Here is a 19,116-nt window from a genome sequence, read left to right on the forward strand (position 1 = left end):
CATACTTATGCAATTAAGTTTAAGTATAAGTAATAAGTACAATATTAAATGCTATTGTAAATCCATTTATGCAGTATGATAAAACTGATATCCTTACTGTGTATATACTAATTTCTAGAAAGAAAGGGATTATTTCTCCTGTTCCAAAGGTTACACTGCATTACAACCTTACTCCCAATCTATTATTTTAAATTGGGCTACAGAATAATATAATTGAGTGGTACATTAAACTTTCTGGTATGAAGCAATTCAGGTTGCCTGCCATAGTGAAAAGTACCTCTAAATAAGAATATATGGGCAACTTCAGATTTCAGTTATGCTAGGTTTGTTTTTCTTAAATATTTTATTACATATTGCTAGTGTAAAAGAATTTTATGACATATAACAATCTATTACTCCACTTTAAGATATTTTCTTCTGGTAACACACTTATAATTCTTTTCTGCAATTAAAAAGGCAGTCCCAAAAAGTTTTAAGAAATTGTTTCTATTCCTATTCATTAATAAACTAAGATTATTATTGTTATTTGAAATCCTCACCTGAGGATGTGTTTTTATTGATATTTTTGAGAGAGAAAGGAAAAGAGAGCGAGAGAGGGAAACACTGACATGAGAGAAAAACATCTATCGGTTGCCTCCCATATGTGCCCCAACTGGAGATTGAACCTGCAACCGTGGTTTGACCAGGAATCAAACCCGCAGCTTTCTGTTGTACAGGATGATGCTCCAAACAACTGAGCCACCAGCCAGTGCATCTATTCCTATTCATTAATATGCTAAGATTAAAATAACAATATGTGCAGGAGGAAGGTGATTAATTTCTCTCTCTCATCAATGTCTCTCTCTACCTCTCCCTTCCTCTCTAAAATCAATAAAAAGATATTTTTAAAAATAACAAAAAACCCTTATAATACATACATTTAAAACACAACTTGTTGAAAACATTAAAAATCAATAAATTCTCATGCTCACAATGAAAATCTGAAGGTAGTGGTTGTGGTTTGGGGAGGGTGGGTGCAGAATAATATTCAGGGGTAATAAAACTAAGTAAACACTTTGATAACTTAGAAAACTTCTCCATGATAAGAAATATCAATATCAATATGCCAAACTTTCAGTGATGGCATTTTGTTAAAAAGCTTAGAAAATTGGCAAACCCAATGTTTCTGTGCATGTGGAAGGAATCAGAATCCTAAGATTTTCAGATTTCAGCCCTCTTTCTCTCCCAATTAAGTATAGTAATCTCACTTGTATACCACTGACACTGATACTATGACTCCATGGCCACTATATTCAAAGATTTGAAGCAAGTGACAAAAGAGCAAGTAAGAAAATTAACCACTTTTTGTTCGCCGTGATCTTTTCAACTACAGAATATATAGAAACACTGAATTAAAACCAAACTAATAGCACACATGTATGTAGATGATATAATACTTTCATTAGGAACCTCTGCTTTTCAATATTTTGAAGGACAAACCAGATTGTAAATGACTTTGCCTGATTCTTTATTCTAAATGCCTGGAGCATGTGGTTAAGTGCACTTTTTAAACCTTCAACCAGAAGGCAGTTTCCACTGCCATTTTAACCCATTAACTTGGCTGGAAAGCAAATAATGATTCCTAGCTCACCACAGCAGTTAAGAAAGACATCTAGAAAGATTTTACAGATCACTCTGTAAGCAGTTCAATTTAAAAGCTATTGTGTTTCCACACCAGCCCACTGCACAGTGCAACAGTTTAAAATAAATCCTGCAAAAACATCAATTTTATTTATTTAAATTTATCTAAGGCAAAAATCAATAGATATCTAAATAAACTGCACACAAACAGCAAATCAGATCCAAAATTCTATATCTGGACTCAGTATGTATTAAAATTTAAGTCTAAATTAAGCTGGGGTTAACTTGAAAAATGGCAGGAATTCAGGGAGGCACCTTGACAAGAAGTACAGAAAGTACAAAAAACATCTTTCAACTGTTCTTTTATGACATGAAACCCTTGTCTGTCCCATTAAACATTATGTGAAGTCCTGTTAGAACAATCCTCTGGTAGTATGCATTTTATTCTGGAAGAACTTTGCTCCCAAAGCAGTATTTACTACAAGTGAAAGATACTCCAAAGGATAAAATATTCACAATAAGAACACATAAGCTGACTGCACTATCAACATACATCTATTCAGTTAAAATAAAATTTAAAAGTAGGATTAATTTAAATTTTAGTGTTTACATTTTCAGCTATGTTACTTACTAGATAACAAATGGAATGAAAAGTTTTGAATACAGTAAAATCTATGTTCCCTTTAAAAAAAAAAAAATTACACAGCTAATATCTATTGACCTCTTACCATGTACCTGGCACTGTTTTTACGTACTTCACCCGTTTTTCTCAATCAGTTATTACAAAAACCCTAGGAAGTAAGCTCTACCATTATCCCTACTTGATATATGAGGAAACCGGGCACAAGGGGGTTAAGAACTTGCCCAACATCTCATAGCTTGTGATAGAACTCAGACTGAAATTCCAAGTCTGAATCCAGAGTTCACCAAGGTAACTGGGCAGACAAAAAAGAGTGTGCTACACAGGAAAAATACGAGCCAGCAAGGCAAGACGACCGGTTCCTGCTCCCAGAATAATTGTGTATATTACTAGAGGCCTGGTGCACAAAATTCGTGCATGAGTGGGGGTCCCCTCAGCCCAGCCTGCACCCTCTCCAATCCTGAGGATCGGGCTTAAACTGGCAGTCGGACATCCCTCTCATAATCCGGGACCGCTGGCTCCTAACTGCTCACCTGCCTGCCTGCCTGATCTCCCCTACTGGCCCCCGTGCCAGCCTGATCACCTCTAACCACCTCTGCCTGCTGGCCTGGTTGCCCCCAACTGCACCCCCCTGCCGGCCTGGTCGCCCCTGCCACCCCTGCCGGCCTGGTTGCCCCCAACAACCCCCTCTGCTGGCCTGGTCATCCCTAACTGCCCCCCTGCCAGCCTGGTCACCCCTAACTGCCCCCACTACTGGCCTGGTCACCCCCAACTGCCCCTCCTGCTGGCCTAGTCGCTCCTCACTGCCATTCTCTGTCGACTTGTTCACCCCTCACTGCCCCCCCCCCCACCCCCACCGGCCTGGTTGCCTCACGCAGCCTGCTGGTTGGTTGGTTGGTCGCCCCTCACTGCCCCCCCCTGCCAGCCTGGTCGCCCCACACAGCCTGTTCGATCGTCTGTTTGGTTGCGATGGCCCCTGGCTCTTTATATATGAAAATTTCACTTCAGTGGGTCTAGTTCAGTGGTTCCCAAACTTATTTGGCCTACCACCCTCTTTCCAGAAAAAATATTACTCAGCACCCCCTGGAAATTAATTTTTTAAAAAATTTTAATAGCAATTAAACAGAAAGATGTATGTATTAATGTTTCTACCTTTTTCGTAAAATATAGTAAAGAAAGGTGTAAATTAGAAACATTGAAGTTTGAAATTATGAAACTATTTATTGAACTCAGAATAGAAAGGTAACACAAAAGAAGTTAAAACAAATGCACCTGTGGCCATCAGCGCCCACCAGGGGGCGGTAGTGCCCACTTTGGGAATCACTGGTCTAGTTACTCATTAATCAAACCAAGGCTCACTCCTGTTCTTCCACTACTCTGTGCAATGGCTCTCTTATGGCCTTCTGCAGGTTCCCTACAGCCAAGGAGGGTCTAGGTCAATCTCTAGTCTACTCCTGTGCCCAACATGTTGGGGCCTTTTCCCACTACTGTTCAACTCTTGTTTTATGAATTAGTAAGGTGGCCAGGGTGGAAAGAGGTCCTTCTTCTCCTCCAATTCTGTTCCCCTCCTCCCAGAGGGGAGATGAGCCAGGAGTCACTAAAAACAAGCACAATACTGTCCTCTGACTCTGGTCAGTTTGACTGTAAAACTACAGTGGTTTAAGATACTATTCTTAGATTTAGGGTGAAATAGGTAGAGAATCAGAAGAGCTCTCATTTAAAGCTCTGAGACTATGCCACTCATTTTAAAATCTCTTGCCCATAATTAAGAGTTATCCAGTATTTGATGAGATTAATAAAACCCTGCTTTCCTTTCCATGTGGCTATTGTCCTTATGTGAATAACTCTTGACTGATCAGAGATTGTGGAATTTCAATCACCCCTCTTTCCTGACATTAAAGCTGCTGTCTGCTAATCCCTCAGCACCTCCTTCTGGAGTGACTTGTGCCTCCAATTGTGTTAGGGTCTGCATCACAAACTGTCTTGCCTTGTCTCACTTCAAGAACTTCAGCTTCCTCAGATAATGTTAAGGAACAACACATAATCATCTTTTCATTTCCAAAAGTTCAAGTTTTTACTACAGAATTGCAAATAGTTTTCTTTGTAATTATTTTAATCTCTCCTATATTACATTCCCAATTTGTCTATTGTTGCTTTCTCTCTTTACCTTTTCAGACTCAGGAAGGGTTTACTATTTTATTATCTTTCCAAAGGACCAAATTTAACATATATTTATCAATTTCAACTTTTTTTACATTCTATTTTACAAAATCAACTTTGATCTTAAATTTTATGCTTTGTTTCATGGGTGTGTTTTTTTCAAATTTGTATGGACAAATACAAATTCTTTTATTTTTAATCTTTTTATTTTAAAAAATGGTAGCAGTTAGCCACATCCCACACATTTTGTAGTATGTTCTTTTTCTGTGTTTCATGGAGAGCTTGTATTTATTCTCTTAACTTTTCCTTTGTTCTAAAAGTGTATTTTCTTACTTCACATCTAGTCCGGTATGCTTTTAAATGATTTAATTCTAACTAAAACTTAAATCTTTTAAGTTTTCTTATGTCCAACTACACTCTTAAATTTTCTATGGATATACCTATAAAAGTGGGTATTATCTGTTCAAGAGATATAAGGTTTTAGCTAGACTTACTAAATCAAGCATTTAGTCTACTATTTAATTTCCCTATGTCCTTAAGTCTACATCTTCTTTAAAATCTCCTAGGTATATCTTATATGAGAGAACTATATTAAAGTCACCCACCAAAACTGTATTTTATATTTGTCCTTGTATTTCCTATAGACTTTTCCTTTATATATTTATGCAGTTGCCATTTTTTTGTGTGCAGATAGGTTTGTGCTTCTTCGTTTCTTTGTAAATTGACCTATTTTTCATTTTATGATGTTCCTTTTTATGTTGTTAAATGCTTTTAATTTTAAATCTCACTTCCTCATTCGTGTTCATTTAAATATCTCTTTCCCTATCTTATTTTCAACTCTCATCACTTCGATTATATTATTTAATTATAAATGGAATGTAGCTAGCTTTTGTTTTTCACTCCAATTTGAAAGTCTGTTTTTTAATGAGAGAATTCACTCCATTCATAGTTAGGGTAGAATATATTTGACTTTTACTTTTAAAAATTTATTACTTTAAAATATTTATTTTACATTATTGCTTTTTAAAATTTATCATTTTAAAAATTATTTTACAATTTTGTTTCCTTTTTTCCCTTTATGAATTTGGTATCTCCACCATATTTTTATATTCCACTAATAATTATCTTCTGACAAAAAAATAAAAACAAAAACAGGCTTTGCTATATTAGATCCATAAGAAAATATTTAATTGGGCAATATTCCAACCACTATTGTAGAGAAAGTTGAATAAAATGGCCTCATGTATGTATCTCTATTCTTTGTCTTTCTCTGTCTAGTATTCCACTATCTGGTTATTGGTTAGAAAAGTGATTCTTACTGAAGGATATACCACATCCCTAGAAGGTATCTAAATATATGTAGGAGTATTTGTGGTTGTTACAATGACTAAAAATGCTACTGTAATTTGATGCTTGTTATGCACAGCTGCTGGATGTCCATCTCAGTGGACTTGAGGAAAAAGGTGTACCCTTTCAGCTCCCATCAATAGACCACTGACAAATAATGTAAAACATCTGCTTCATATTTGGGCAAACATGGACCATGTCCATCTAATGTCCAAGTTGTCAATGATTTGGGGCAACAACAATAAAGTTCTGGCCAGGTCAGTGAGTAGGACAGTGAATTGAATACGAGAGAGAGAGAGCGAGCGATCAAGAGAGAGAGAGAGACAATGACTAGAAATGGAAGAGACAGCATAATGTATTAGTTATAAAAGCAGACCTACTAGCTATGTGACCTTAGGCAAGTTACTCAACCTACGTGTGTCTCAGTTTTCTCTCATGTAAAATGGGAATTCTAATAGAATCCACCTTAAATAATTGTTATTAAAATTAATAATTTTTATTTTTAACATGCTTAGAATAGTACCTGGCATATGAACAGCATTATAGGAGTTCTGTTAAATATATAAGTAAAATATAAAAGGGGCCACGAAATCACTTACTAAATTTAAACTTCATTAAGTGTGTCTCCTTTAAAGACATTAAATATACTCATGATCATAATAACAGTTTACACTACACACTAAATGTTTCACACACATTGACTCATATTCTTCATAATAGGTCTCAAAGTTATTCGTATTACTGTTCCCATTTTACAGATGAAAAAACTGGAGCATAGAAGTCAAATAACTTGCTTAAATTCACAAAGTTAGTAAAAGGTAGAGACTAAATTTGATCCCAAGCCATCCAGTTTTCCAATCCACTCTCTTAAGCCCTATACCTCACATATACAATCTTTATGAGAAGTCTTGACTTTGATCATTAATCAACAATAAGAGTGGATATGAGGACAAAGGAACTCTCTGGTGAGAGATGTGGTAGAAACTCAAATGGTAAGTGACTCCTGTTGAGTCTGATTCTCAGCTTCAAGATAAATGTGTAATTGCCCTAAAGCTTTACTAACACCCTGAGGGAAGGGAAATTTTGCCATCAGACATTAAAAATTGGTAGGCTCCAAACCTTGCCATCCATTACCTTTCACTACACAAATATAATCCCTCTGAATAGGCTAACAGTATAGATTACCCAATCTTTAAAGAAGGAAATTATATAGTCCCTTCCCAAAACACAACCCTTTCAGTTATAGAACATTAGTTGTCAAACTATAATATTCAAACAACAGGCAGAGTAAAAGGCAAACACAATGGAGAAGAATTTGAAAAAAATATCAGGTAAAAGCCACAGAGAGCGTGTTTTAAAAGGGAAGAAGTGGTCAGTAAAATCAAATGTGAACAAAAGATCAAGAAAGATATGGAAAGCAAATTATCTCCAGGATTTAATAAGAGGGAGATAGGGACCTTGGAAAAAGTAAGAATCAAAATCAGACTGTGATGTGTTGAAGAGTGTGAGGTGAAGAAATAAAATTATTTTCAGATAATTTTTTCCAAAACTTTAGTTTTAAAGGGAAGAGAATGAAATGAGACACAGATAATAACAGCTAACATGCAGTACTCCTATTATTCAGAGCTTTACACATCTGTAATAATAAAAGCGTAATATGCTAATTAGAACGAACAGCCGAACGACCTTCTGGAAGAAGCCAGGGCTGCGAGGGCCAACCCCCTTGCAAGAATTTCATGCATCAGGCCTCCAGTATTAAGTAATGGAATACAACAATATAGGTTCTTCTACTATCACTATTGTGCAGATGGGAAAAGTGAAGCACAGAGATTTTAAGGTAAGGACATGGAACTGGTAAGTGATAGAACCAAGATTGATATTTATTTTTTAATTTAATTTTTAAACATAATTTCAGATTTATAAAAAATTGGTAAGAAAAGTAAAAAGAACTTCTGAATACCCTTTACCCAGATTCCCCAAATGTTAACATGTTACTATATTTGTTCTAGCTTTCTCTCTACGTATACAAATACATTTTGGTTTCTGGATAGATAAAAATTGTAGACATGCCCTTTAATCTCAAAATACTTCAGTGTGAACTTCCTAATAAATGTTCTTGCATAACCACAGTAAAATTATTTAAAAATTAGGAAATTAAACAGTGAACCAGTACTATTATCTAATCTACAGATTTGATTGAGATTTTGCCAATTGTCCCTCTACAATCCTTTATAGCAAAAGAAAATCCCCATTTATTTTAACGAAACTATAATATACTGAGTAAAATTCAGTTTGTCCAGCAAAAATTGGTACTCACAGTGATACTGTCCAAGAGTTTGGCCATATGTTTAATAATTTCACCATGTTGTGCAGGTTGCATTTGCAGTAATTTCTTAATAACAACCACACTTTCAGCAACAACTATTTCTGAAAAAGAGATTATTCATATTAAACATGTATTATTCAATTCTAATTCAAATTAGCAAAATATTCTACATGTCTTAAATGACTAGGTGAAAACTACAACCATGCATGTACTTTGAAATTTTGGGGGTGAATATCCATCTTAAATAGAAGAGTATACTCTTTAATTTCTAACATGTTATCGTCTCCTGGTTTATGATATCCCTTTCTAACCTCTGCTTCTTTAAATCGTAAACATTTTATTTTTCAATTACAGCTGACATACAATATTATATTTGTTTCAGGTGTACAACATAGTGATTAGGCATTTACATACCTTACAAAGTGATCACCCTGGTAAGTCTAGTGCTTATCTGACATCAGACATAGTTATTACAATATTCCCTATGTTGTACTTGATATCCCTGTGACTATTTTTATAACTCCAATTTGTATATTTTAATCCCTTCCTCCAATCCCCTTCCCATCTGGTGACCCTTTGTAGCTATGACTTTGTTTTTGTTTTATTTGTTCATTTAGTTTGTGTGTGTGTGTGTGCAAGATTTCACATGTAAGTGAAATCATATGGTATTTGTCTTTCTCTGACTTATTTCACTTGGCATAATATCCTCCAGATTAGGGGTGGAGAATGTCCAGTCCACGGGCCCTATAAGGCCCACAAAATCATTTGGTCTTGCTCTACCAAGGCATTAGGGGTGAGTTAATTAAAAGCTTTGCCAAATATAGGCTATTTTTTAAGTTGATAATTTTGTATGGCCGGTAAATGATGTTGTAAATATCCAAATGGCCCTTGGCAGAAAAAGGGTCCCCACCCCTGCTCTAAATCCAGCCATGTTGTCTTAAATGGTAAGATTTCATTCTTTTTTATGGTTGAGTGAATGAGACCTGGCCCTCATCAAACTTACACGCTAGTTGAAAACACTACATGGTTATGTAAGTAATTACTACACAAAGTAACATATGATCTAAGTGTGACTTTAAAGACTTCTTAGTATAAAAATTTTTAATTTTAAAATATATTATTGTAAAGTTAGCCCGAATAAGAAAAAATGTTTAATTGTAATTATACTCATGCAGAGGCAGGATTGGCTATAGTTGAAGTATATACTCGATATTATTTATTCTTTGATGCTGTATTAGTTCCCCATTGTTGTTATTACAGATTACCAGAAACTTAGTGCCTTAAAACAATACACATCTATAATAATAAAAGCATAATATGCTAATTAGACTGGACATCCTTCCATACGTCCTTCCAGATGACCTTCTGGATGAAGCCAGGTCTGCGAGGGAAGCCTGGGTCCCAGGTGCCTGCCGGCAGCTGGAGGGAAGCCCAGGTCCCGGGTGCCTGCCAGCAGTTGGAGGGAAGCCTGGGTCCCAGGTGCCAGAGGGAAGCCGGTGCTGGCAGCTGGGGGAAGGAAGGCCTACTCTTGCACGAATTTCATGCATCAGGCTTCTAGTTTATTATAACCTTACAATTCTGGAGCCAGAAGTTAACATGAGTTTTATGGGCTAAAATCAAGGTGTTGACAGGATTAAGTTCCATGGGAAAATCTGTTGCCTTTTCCAATTTCTAGAGGTTGTTGGCATTCCAAGTCCCCCTTCCAGTAGTGCCATCACTCCAGCCTCTGTTTCTGACATCTGACTTTCTTGGCCTCCCTCTTTCCCTTAGAAAGGCCCTTTGGATTACACTGGGTCCACTTGAATAATCTCCCCTTGGTAAGAATCTTAATCACATCAGCAAAGTCCTTTTTGCCATGTAAGGTAATATATTCATAGGTTCTGGGCATTAAGATCTGAACATCTTGGGGTACGGTGGTGCATTATTCTTCTTACCCAGATGCCTTCTCATTCCCTCCATTTAATTCCACCCTACTTTTCCTTTATGCTACCTCCTGGACTTCAAAGACATCAGTACTGTGGGGGTACTCAACCAGAAGCACAAAATAATACTATGTTCTTGACCTTTCTTAGCTTCCCTCTTGTCCTCTACAGAACTTAATGGTCCTCATTCTAAGAAGTACAACCTACTGTTTCAAAATTTTTTCATATTATTATAGTAACTAGAGGCCCGGTGCACGAAATTCGTAAACAGGGGAGTCCCTCAGCCCGGCCTGCACCCTCTCGCAATCTGAGACCTTTTGGGGGATATCCGACTGCTGGTTTAGGCCCAATCCCACAGGAATCCCAGATCAGGCCTAAACCAGCAGTCGGACATCCCTCTCCCAATCCAGGACCACTGACTCATAACTGCTCACCTGCCTGCCTGATCGCCCCTAACCACTCACTGGGGGGCAGGGCCAGCCAGGGCGAGGGGCTGTGGTGTTCTGGTCTCTAGTCGTTCTAGTTGTTCCACTGTTTTGGTCACTGGGCTTTTATTATATGGGATAACACTTAACATGAGATCTACCCTCTTAGCAAAATTTCAAGTATACAATACATCAATGTTGACTAGAGATACAATGTTGTACAGGAGATCTCCAAAGTTTATTCATCTAGTTTAACTGAAACTTTATGCTGACTGAACAGTAACTCCCCATTTCCTTTTTCCCCAGCCGCTGGCAACTAACTTTTGCACTCTTTGATTCTATGAATTTGACTTTTTAATACTCCATACAAGTGAAATCATTTGGTATTTGTGTTTCTGTGACTGACTTATTTCACTCAGTAAAATGTCCTCAGGATTAGTACAGTCGTCTATTATCCTCATTTTACAAATGAGGAATCTGAAGCACAGAGAGATTGGGTAATTTATTCAAGTAACATTACCTATCAAACATAGATAGGAAGTCTAGTTCTTAATGTAAGGAGATGGCTGGCAACTAAGCAAGTGGTTAATATATGGAGATAATAACATACCAGGTACTTGTTTTATATTACTGCCTCCCTCCATTAGATTGTGAGCTCCACAATGGCAGGAACTTTTTATAAGCTGAGTAAGTACCTTATTCATCTATTAAACATTTACTAAATACTTCAACTGATTTAAGTCCTCAATTAATGCTCACTGAATTATATAAAATTTAAACAAACAAAAATAATCTTCTTACAGTACATGGAGGAAACATTATTCAGAGAGCGGATTTTGCTGATATGTTACTTAAAGTAAATTACCATAAGGAATTAAATTATCTTAAGCCAACTGAAATGCAGATTTCTTCTATAGATATTTTTAAATTTTATCAAATTAATCTTCATGATATTGGACTATTTTAGGGCTAGTTTCATGTCTGCCTGGAAGGGATAAATTAACATTATCTATGCCAAGAAGGGATAAATTAACATTAAAAAAAGAAAAACCAAAAGACTACAGGTCTAATAAGAATATATTAAATACATGTAAAAACAATGAAGTCTAAATGCTGTCACTGAGGTTTTAAGATATAAAATCCAAAGAGATGATGATGTATTCATATTCATACTAACATAAAACCAAAGAATCACAAATCCTTAGAGTTTCAAAAGATCTTACAGATTTTAAAGAAATTAAAGCCTCCTTCATAGCATTTATTTCCAAAAGAAGACGTTTTAATAGGAATCGAAAGGGGCTCTGTTGTCAACATTGGCCATTTTAAAGTTTAAAATATTATTAATTTCTTTAATGATTTAATATAAATATTTTCATTTGTTTTACTGCTCACTTATACTGAGCCAGATCTCCAAACTACGAAAGTGTAGCACATATGATAAAGAGTTAAAGAATCAAGTATTACGGGCTAATAATGATTATGCAAACATAACTAGACAGTATTTAAGTTTCTTAATATAAAAACTATAGAAAAAAATCATGGTTCTAAAGAGAGAGTTTTGGTTTACCAAAAGCCTAAAAACATTAAAATATCAATGCTTTCATGATTAAATCCTCCTACTTTTAAGAGTGATTATAAATTATATTAGTCTCCCATTACCTATTTATAAAATAATCTATTCCTCCTTTAAAAGTGCTACAGGGTAGAATATTCATCTTTTAAATCAAAGTCAATAAAAATATTTTTAAAAATATATTTTATTGATTTTTTACAGAGAGGAAGGGAAAGGGATAGAGAGTTAAAAACATCGATGAGAAAGAAACATCGACCAGCTGCCTCCTGCACGCTTCCTACTGGGTATGTGCCCACAACCAAGGTACATGCCCTTGACTGGAATCGAACCTGGGACCCTTGAATTTGCAAGCTGACGCTCTATCCACTGCGCCAAACCGGTTAGGGCAATAAAAACATTTTTTGAGATATTAATGTGCTATAAGCTTAAGTAGAAAAATATACTTTTTCACAGCTTGAAAATTTCACAAGAGAAAAAAAGGTCAAAATATAAAATTGAAAAATCTTGAATATATTTTGTACTTAAAAAAACAAATTTGTGTTCTAACTAATTTGTGGTGCTTTACTGTATGCAATTAAATTTTAAAATAACAACTACCATGGTAAATCATGGTTTAAAAACTGTAATTTTAAATTTAACCCAAGAAGTATGTCTTATTTGATCAAATAGAAAGTCATTATTAAACATGTAAGAAAATAAAAACATGTTTTTGAACTCATATTTTAAAGTGTGATATAGGAATAGATAAAAAGGAAGTTATTAAAAGTAGAAAATAGATAAAATGTATAGTTAGCATCCTATTTCCTCTAGTTACCTCCCACAGTCAATTTGTTTAAAGAATCTATAACCTGATAATTTATGTTGCCACAGTTATTTAGAGTTTTACTACTACATGTAGAAAAGTAGTCTATCAATAATAGCATCTTGAGATTATAGGTAAAAGATTATAATTTTATGTTCACAATAAAAAACACTCTTATTTGGGGATGAATTTTGTTTCAAAAGATACATGTGAGAAAAAAGATAATTAGGAATAAAAGAGTAATTGTAGTGAAAAGTGACTTTTCAAATAAAATAATCAATTTGTTATGTTTAAACTATGGTTGCTATGTCATATATGCCTGTGTCTAGATATGACATAATTTAGAATCCCACAAATAATTTCAATGATTTTACATTAAAAATTATGCTTTTTAAAAAAAGAATCTCATTTTAATCAAATACATAATTATAATAAATGTCTTCTACATAAACTATTTTAAAGGTGACAGGTGACTCATTTTTCTCTCTCTCCACATGGCCTCATTTAATCTAAAGCCATACCATAGAAATAACTGACATTTCACCACAGAACAGTATCTAGATTATATATTTTACCTATCTAGTTTTACAAAATGTTTAGATATTGTAGGGCTTAAAAACATGAAACTGTTCCAACTGATGAGTTCTAAATCTAGGATTAATCTTGGATTTCTGGGAAAAAACTTTGATGGTAACACATTCAACATACTTTTTTGATCTAGTAACTTCTCCATGGCATAGAGTCATTTGCCTGCTTTTAGCACCCTCTGCAGGTGAACCAATATTATACATGGCCTACATGCCACTGAAAAGCAAAATAGAGCCTTTGAGACAGGGTACAATAAAGGTGATTAAATTGTGAAGAAATAAAAAAAAATTATACTTTCTTAGTTCTGTTCAGGGAAGACAGATATTGTTTATAAGTTAATTACCCAATTTACTAAAAACAAACAACAACAAAAACAACTGTGTGTGTGTTTGTGTTTCAAAGATAAAATGCTACTCATCATTACCATGCTACTGACATATAGGAAAAAATAAAATGCAAGAATATTCAAATGATTAATTACTTGAAAAACAAAATGAAACTGTCAACTTACCATCTTTGTTGGACAGCAGGCACACCAGGCCATTGAGACATGTGTCAGTGACTTCTAAGATGTTTGTTGCACATCTGCCTATAGTTTGAATAGTGGCTGCTGCAAATTGCTTATCCTGGCTTTTCACATAAGTCTAAAAATATTATTTCAATTAGTTTATACACTGGTACTATATCAAGTGAACAAAACAATGCCTTTCATATTGTTTTGTCAAAAATTGCAGCATACATAATCTCATCTATAAGTACAATGGGAGAACTAACTGATGACTTAGCTAAATTTAATTTCCTTTTTACTTAAAGAATGTGCCTATAAAAGAGGTACATTTTCAAGCCAGATTCATTCACTTGTGGCTACAGTGGCTTACGACTCCAAAACAGACAGTGGGGAGCGGAGATAGCAATAACCCAAAGATAGCAATTAGTTTAAGTGCAAGGCTGAAAGATAGGATGAGAACTCTCACTTTGGAGGTTTCAGTTCATTTAACCAGCAGCATCTGTGAATCTATGAAAAAAAGGGTTGATTTTTCAGAGACACTAAATCTAAAAATTGGGAGAAGAGGAAGAAAAAAACCAATATGCTTCCAAAAATATTTTACTTTTAAAATAGTTTCTGAATAGTAGTAACACCAAAATAGTTATAGTGAACAACATTTCAATAAAGACTATAAATACTCAGTTTACAATAAAACAAAATATCACACTTTTAATAAATAGATTTTCTTTAAAATAATTTTTAAAGATACATTGTAAATAAATATTTATACAAACTTAAAAATAAATAATTCAATTATTTAACAACAGGAAGTTAAGAGATTTTTACAAAATTTATGATAGCCCTAAAGAATTTCACTTGGTTAAACTTTCCTAATTTAAAAACTCAGTTTTTATTCTTTACAGAAATGAAAGCACTTTCAACATGCACATTTATATATATGATATATATATAATAAATTTTAAAATCCAATATTCAACTGAAATCCCAAGCTCAAATGAGTTCATTCTGTAGATTTAACACTATGGTTATCTAACATGGAAAATAGAATACATTTAAATGGCGCCTAAATGACAAATGGAGGAGAAAAATCTAAGTATATCTAAAAACTTACAAACTTAGTGAAAATGGTAGCAAAAACATGATTAATTGTTGAAGAAATAGATTAAAGAAATAAAAGTCTCTTAGTTCCACTTAGGAAAGATCAATTATATTTAAAAACTGTTACCCAGTTGGTTATCTAATTTCCTCAACTAAAAATAAGAGTCTTTAGAAAAATTCACTATTTTACTCAAAAAAATTATAAGTAAACATACCTATGAACATAACAAACACAAAAATAAGGTACAAAGATAAAAAATGATAAAATGGATACTGAAGTAATAATATATTAAACAATGGACCTTCTTAAACATCTGATATTATATCACCAATATTCTGAAACAGGTCCAATGTGTCACCTCTATACAACTAACTGCATAAAATTACCCCATCCCAAATGACTGTTTTATTTAAACAATTATATATTTCAAAGTTCAGAAAGATGTATATTTATATTTAACTTTAAACTGAACAAATGTTAAGAATTAGCACTGTATACAAACCTGAAATTCTCGAAGAAGAGTTGATATGTTGGCTTCATTTGCCAAGTTTGTCAAAATTTCAAGCTATAGTAGAAAAAAGAAGAAGTAAACATTTTGAAACAAACTAAAAAGATGAATTTAATAGAGGCTAGGCATTTAATAGAAAGGTAATTTGTGTTTTTAAAAGAAGCCACAGCTACAAATGTTGTGAAGCATTACACCCTTCAAGTGAATTTTGTCTCCCTACATCTACATATAGAGAATAGATATTTACAGAGTGCTTAAAAAGTAATTACAAAAAAGAGAATCCAACATTTTCCCTAATTGTTTGTCCCAACTTTACAATTTATATCCAATTAACCTAAACAATTTAAGGTAGTTTGACTTCTTTTATTAAGAAAATTAGAAAACTACTGCCCTCCATGTAATACCTCTGTGTTCCAGATTAATTGTCTTACTGTTTCCTTCATCCTACCATCCCAAATTCTTAGACATTTTAATTATTCTGGATTTAGAGTTACAAGAAATATGCAACTAAAAGCCCATTTCCAATAAGCTCACTAAAAAGATGCTTTTACTCATAAAAAGTATCCAATTAATCTGAAGAAAAGCGTGAAAAAGGAAAAAAGCAACAGAGAACAAATGGGACAAAGAGAAAACACACAAGATATAGACATAAACACATTTATGTCAATAATAACATTAAAAGTAAATGGTCCAAGCATTACAATTAAAAGGCACAAATTGTAGAAGTTCTTTATATATTCTAAGTACCAGTCATTTTTCAGATATATGTATGGGTATATTTTCTCCCAGATTATGGCTAGACTTTTCATTTTATTTTGTTGAGGTCATTTAATTTTTCTGTACAATTTAAAAAATAATCTCAACATATAAAAAAGGTAAAAATAACTATTTTTGATCTGAAACATTTGAGACCATAGTTGTCAATTTGATATTGCATTGTCCCCAAATACTATGCATATTTCCTACAAACAAGGACATGTCTTATAGACCACAATACAACCAAGAAAATCAAGACATTTACACTGACACATCACATCAATGCAATTGTCACTCTCTAAGTTTCACCAATTATCTCAATAATGCATAATAAAAATATCCAGTTCAATATCACACATTGTACTTGGATGTGTTTTAGATTTTCTTATGATTAAACTCAGTTTCCATGTGAATAACCAATAATTCTAATATTTATAGTCCATCCTTTCCGCATTGGTTTGTAATGTCTCCTCTATTACACAGTACACTTTCATATACACTGATCTATTTCCAGGTTTTAATTCTATTCCACTTCTTTTTCTGTTTTAATATCACATTGTTTTAATCCATATAGTGCTATATCCAAACTACACTCTATACCAGTGATGGCGAACCTTTTGAGCTCAGCGTGTCAGCATTTTTAAAAACCCTAACTTAACTCTGGTGCCGTGTCACATATAGAAATTTTTTGATATTTGCAACCATAGCAAAACAAAGATTTATATTTTTGATATTTATTTTATATATTTAAATGCCATTTCACAAAGAAAAATCAACCAAAAAAATGAGTTCGCGTGTAACCTCTGACACGTGCGTGTCATAGGTTCGCCATCACTGCTCTATACTGTAGTTATCATTCCCTCAAAACAACTCTTATAATCCCTTGTGTTAGCATAAACTGTGCCCATCTCCTACTTGCAACTCTACAACTTCCCAATCAACCTACTAACCAACAACAAAATTCCCAAAAATGTTATTATTTTAAAATCCACTCAAACATCATCTTTTTCACAAGTCTTTTCTAAATCTTTCAGAGAAGAAGACTGTTTTTCACAGCACTCAATTAAACTCTCCATAATATCACATACTGTTAAAATTGTCTATTTACACATCTGTTTCATTCAGTATACTGTGAGTTATTCAGGGTGTGGGCAGCATGTTTTCACTTTGTATTATTAAGATGTAGCACAGTAACTAGTATATAATAATGTAGTTTAGAAAGTTTAAAGAAAATCCCTAAATGATCTGTTTTTTTTAAAAAACAGATTTCCATTTTACAGATGCTAGAAGCTATAACAGTATCTTCAAAGAAAACACATATTAGAATATCAGAAAAATAAGAGCATGCCTACCTTAAGTGTCTTGATCATAGTTGGATCGGTTGACCTAACATAGAAACTCTTCAAATAAGGTTCAAACATACCCTAAATGACAAAAATAAATATATGAATACATTTAATGGTACTAATGCATTCATTTCTCTCTTAAATTATGTACTCACAATGTACATACCTTTCTTTGAATTGACATAGTTGCTATATTCTGTAGGACAATATACTGCACCTCCCTAGAAATTAAACAAGAATTTTCACTGGGTATATTTTCCAATGAAATATCTTTAAGTACATTAAAGAAAAGTAATTAGTGATAAGTTTCATATTAAATGGAACTCAAATATAATATTGAAAAGTTTTCAGTAAATTTTAGATATTTATGCCTTATTTTAAAGTACATTTCCCTACAAACAATAAGTTAGATTTGATTCATGATGATTAAGAGTTAAAACCAATTTTATAATACTGTATTCCTAATATGTAAAGTCAATATTGTAGCTGCTCAGAACACATGCAAGGAAGTTATTCTTAGGCCTGATGAAACAAACATGACCGCAGAGTTCATATAAACTGATTCTGTCAATTTTGCCCAGAGAAACATCATAATGAGAGAATCATTGATCAGCTGCCTCCTGCATGTCCCCTACTTGGGATTGAGCCTGCATCCTGGGCATGCGCCCTTACCAGGAATTGAATCGTGACCTCCTGGTTCATAGGTCCACACTCAACCACCTAGCCACACCAGCCGGGCCAAAAGATATTTTTAATTCCTTTGGGCTATTTGGGTTTGAGGTTTCAAAAATTCAATATTTATCATAAACTCTGAGATAAATGAAAGATACATTTTATTTGTTCAAATATTTCCTTTGAAGGAATACAAAAGAAAACGTACATAAAACCATGTCCTACCTACTGCTACGAAGTAAACGCACTAGTGATTTAGAAATAATGCCAGCTTCAGATTTTGGTGATATGTGCCAATACAGCTGAGCAACTGCCATAACCACCTAAAAAATAAAAGCATGAAAACAATCAGAACTATGAACACTGGAGCACACTACAGTTTCAATAACATTCTTACATATTATTGCCTTTAACTCCTACAAAATTCCTATGAAATACGATGAATATGTTACCTTTTGTAGCAGGTAATTAGTGTCCCTGCCCCAAAAATTCATGTTCTACCCTCAAATGTTACCTTACCTGGAAATAAGGTCTTTGCAGATGTTATTAATGTAATGATCAGGATGAGATCATACTGAATTAGGGTGGGCCCTAAATCCAATGAAAGTGTCCTTATAAGAGACAGAAAAGGACACAGAGACACAGAAAAGAAAGCAAATTGACAACGGAGGCAGATATAAATGGTAAAGTGATAAGCCACTCAAGGAATGCCAAGAATTGTTGGTAACTGCCAGAAGCTAGCAAAAGGCAGTTTTTCCCTCAAAGCCTCTAAATTAACAGCATTTTTAATATTTTTAAAATTTATCTTTATTGTTGAAAGTATT

At 33.9% G+C, this 19,116-nt stretch overlaps 1 protein-coding gene across 9 annotated transcripts in view; it reads right to left on the minus strand.

Moving 5' to 3' along the window:
• AP3B1 (adaptor related protein complex 3 subunit beta 1) overlaps positions 1-19,116 on the minus strand; it is a 204,739-nt gene that overhangs the window by 111,662 nt on the left and 73,961 nt on the right. For all 9 annotated transcript variants that reach the window (XM_036307709.1, XM_036307711.1, XM_036307712.1 and 6 more), the window contains 6 exons: positions 18,518-18,615; positions 17,787-17,841; positions 17,627-17,698; positions 15,513-15,575; positions 13,915-14,047; positions 8,085-8,194 (listed from right to left, as the gene is read on the minus strand). In XM_036307709.1, coding sequence (XP_036163602.1) covers positions 8,085-8,194; positions 13,915-14,047; positions 15,513-15,575; positions 17,627-17,698; positions 17,787-17,841; positions 18,518-18,615 — 531 coding nt within the window. The remainder of the gene's footprint in view (positions 1-8,084; positions 8,195-13,914; positions 14,048-15,512; positions 15,576-17,626; positions 17,699-17,786; positions 17,842-18,517; positions 18,616-19,116) is intronic.

Source organism: Myotis myotis, unplaced genomic scaffold (genome assembly GCF_014108235.1).
Source record: "Myotis myotis isolate mMyoMyo1 unplaced genomic scaffold, mMyoMyo1.p scaffold_m19_p_5, whole genome shotgun sequence".
Classification (NCBI taxonomy): domain Eukaryota; kingdom Metazoa; phylum Chordata; class Mammalia; order Chiroptera; family Vespertilionidae; genus Myotis; species Myotis myotis.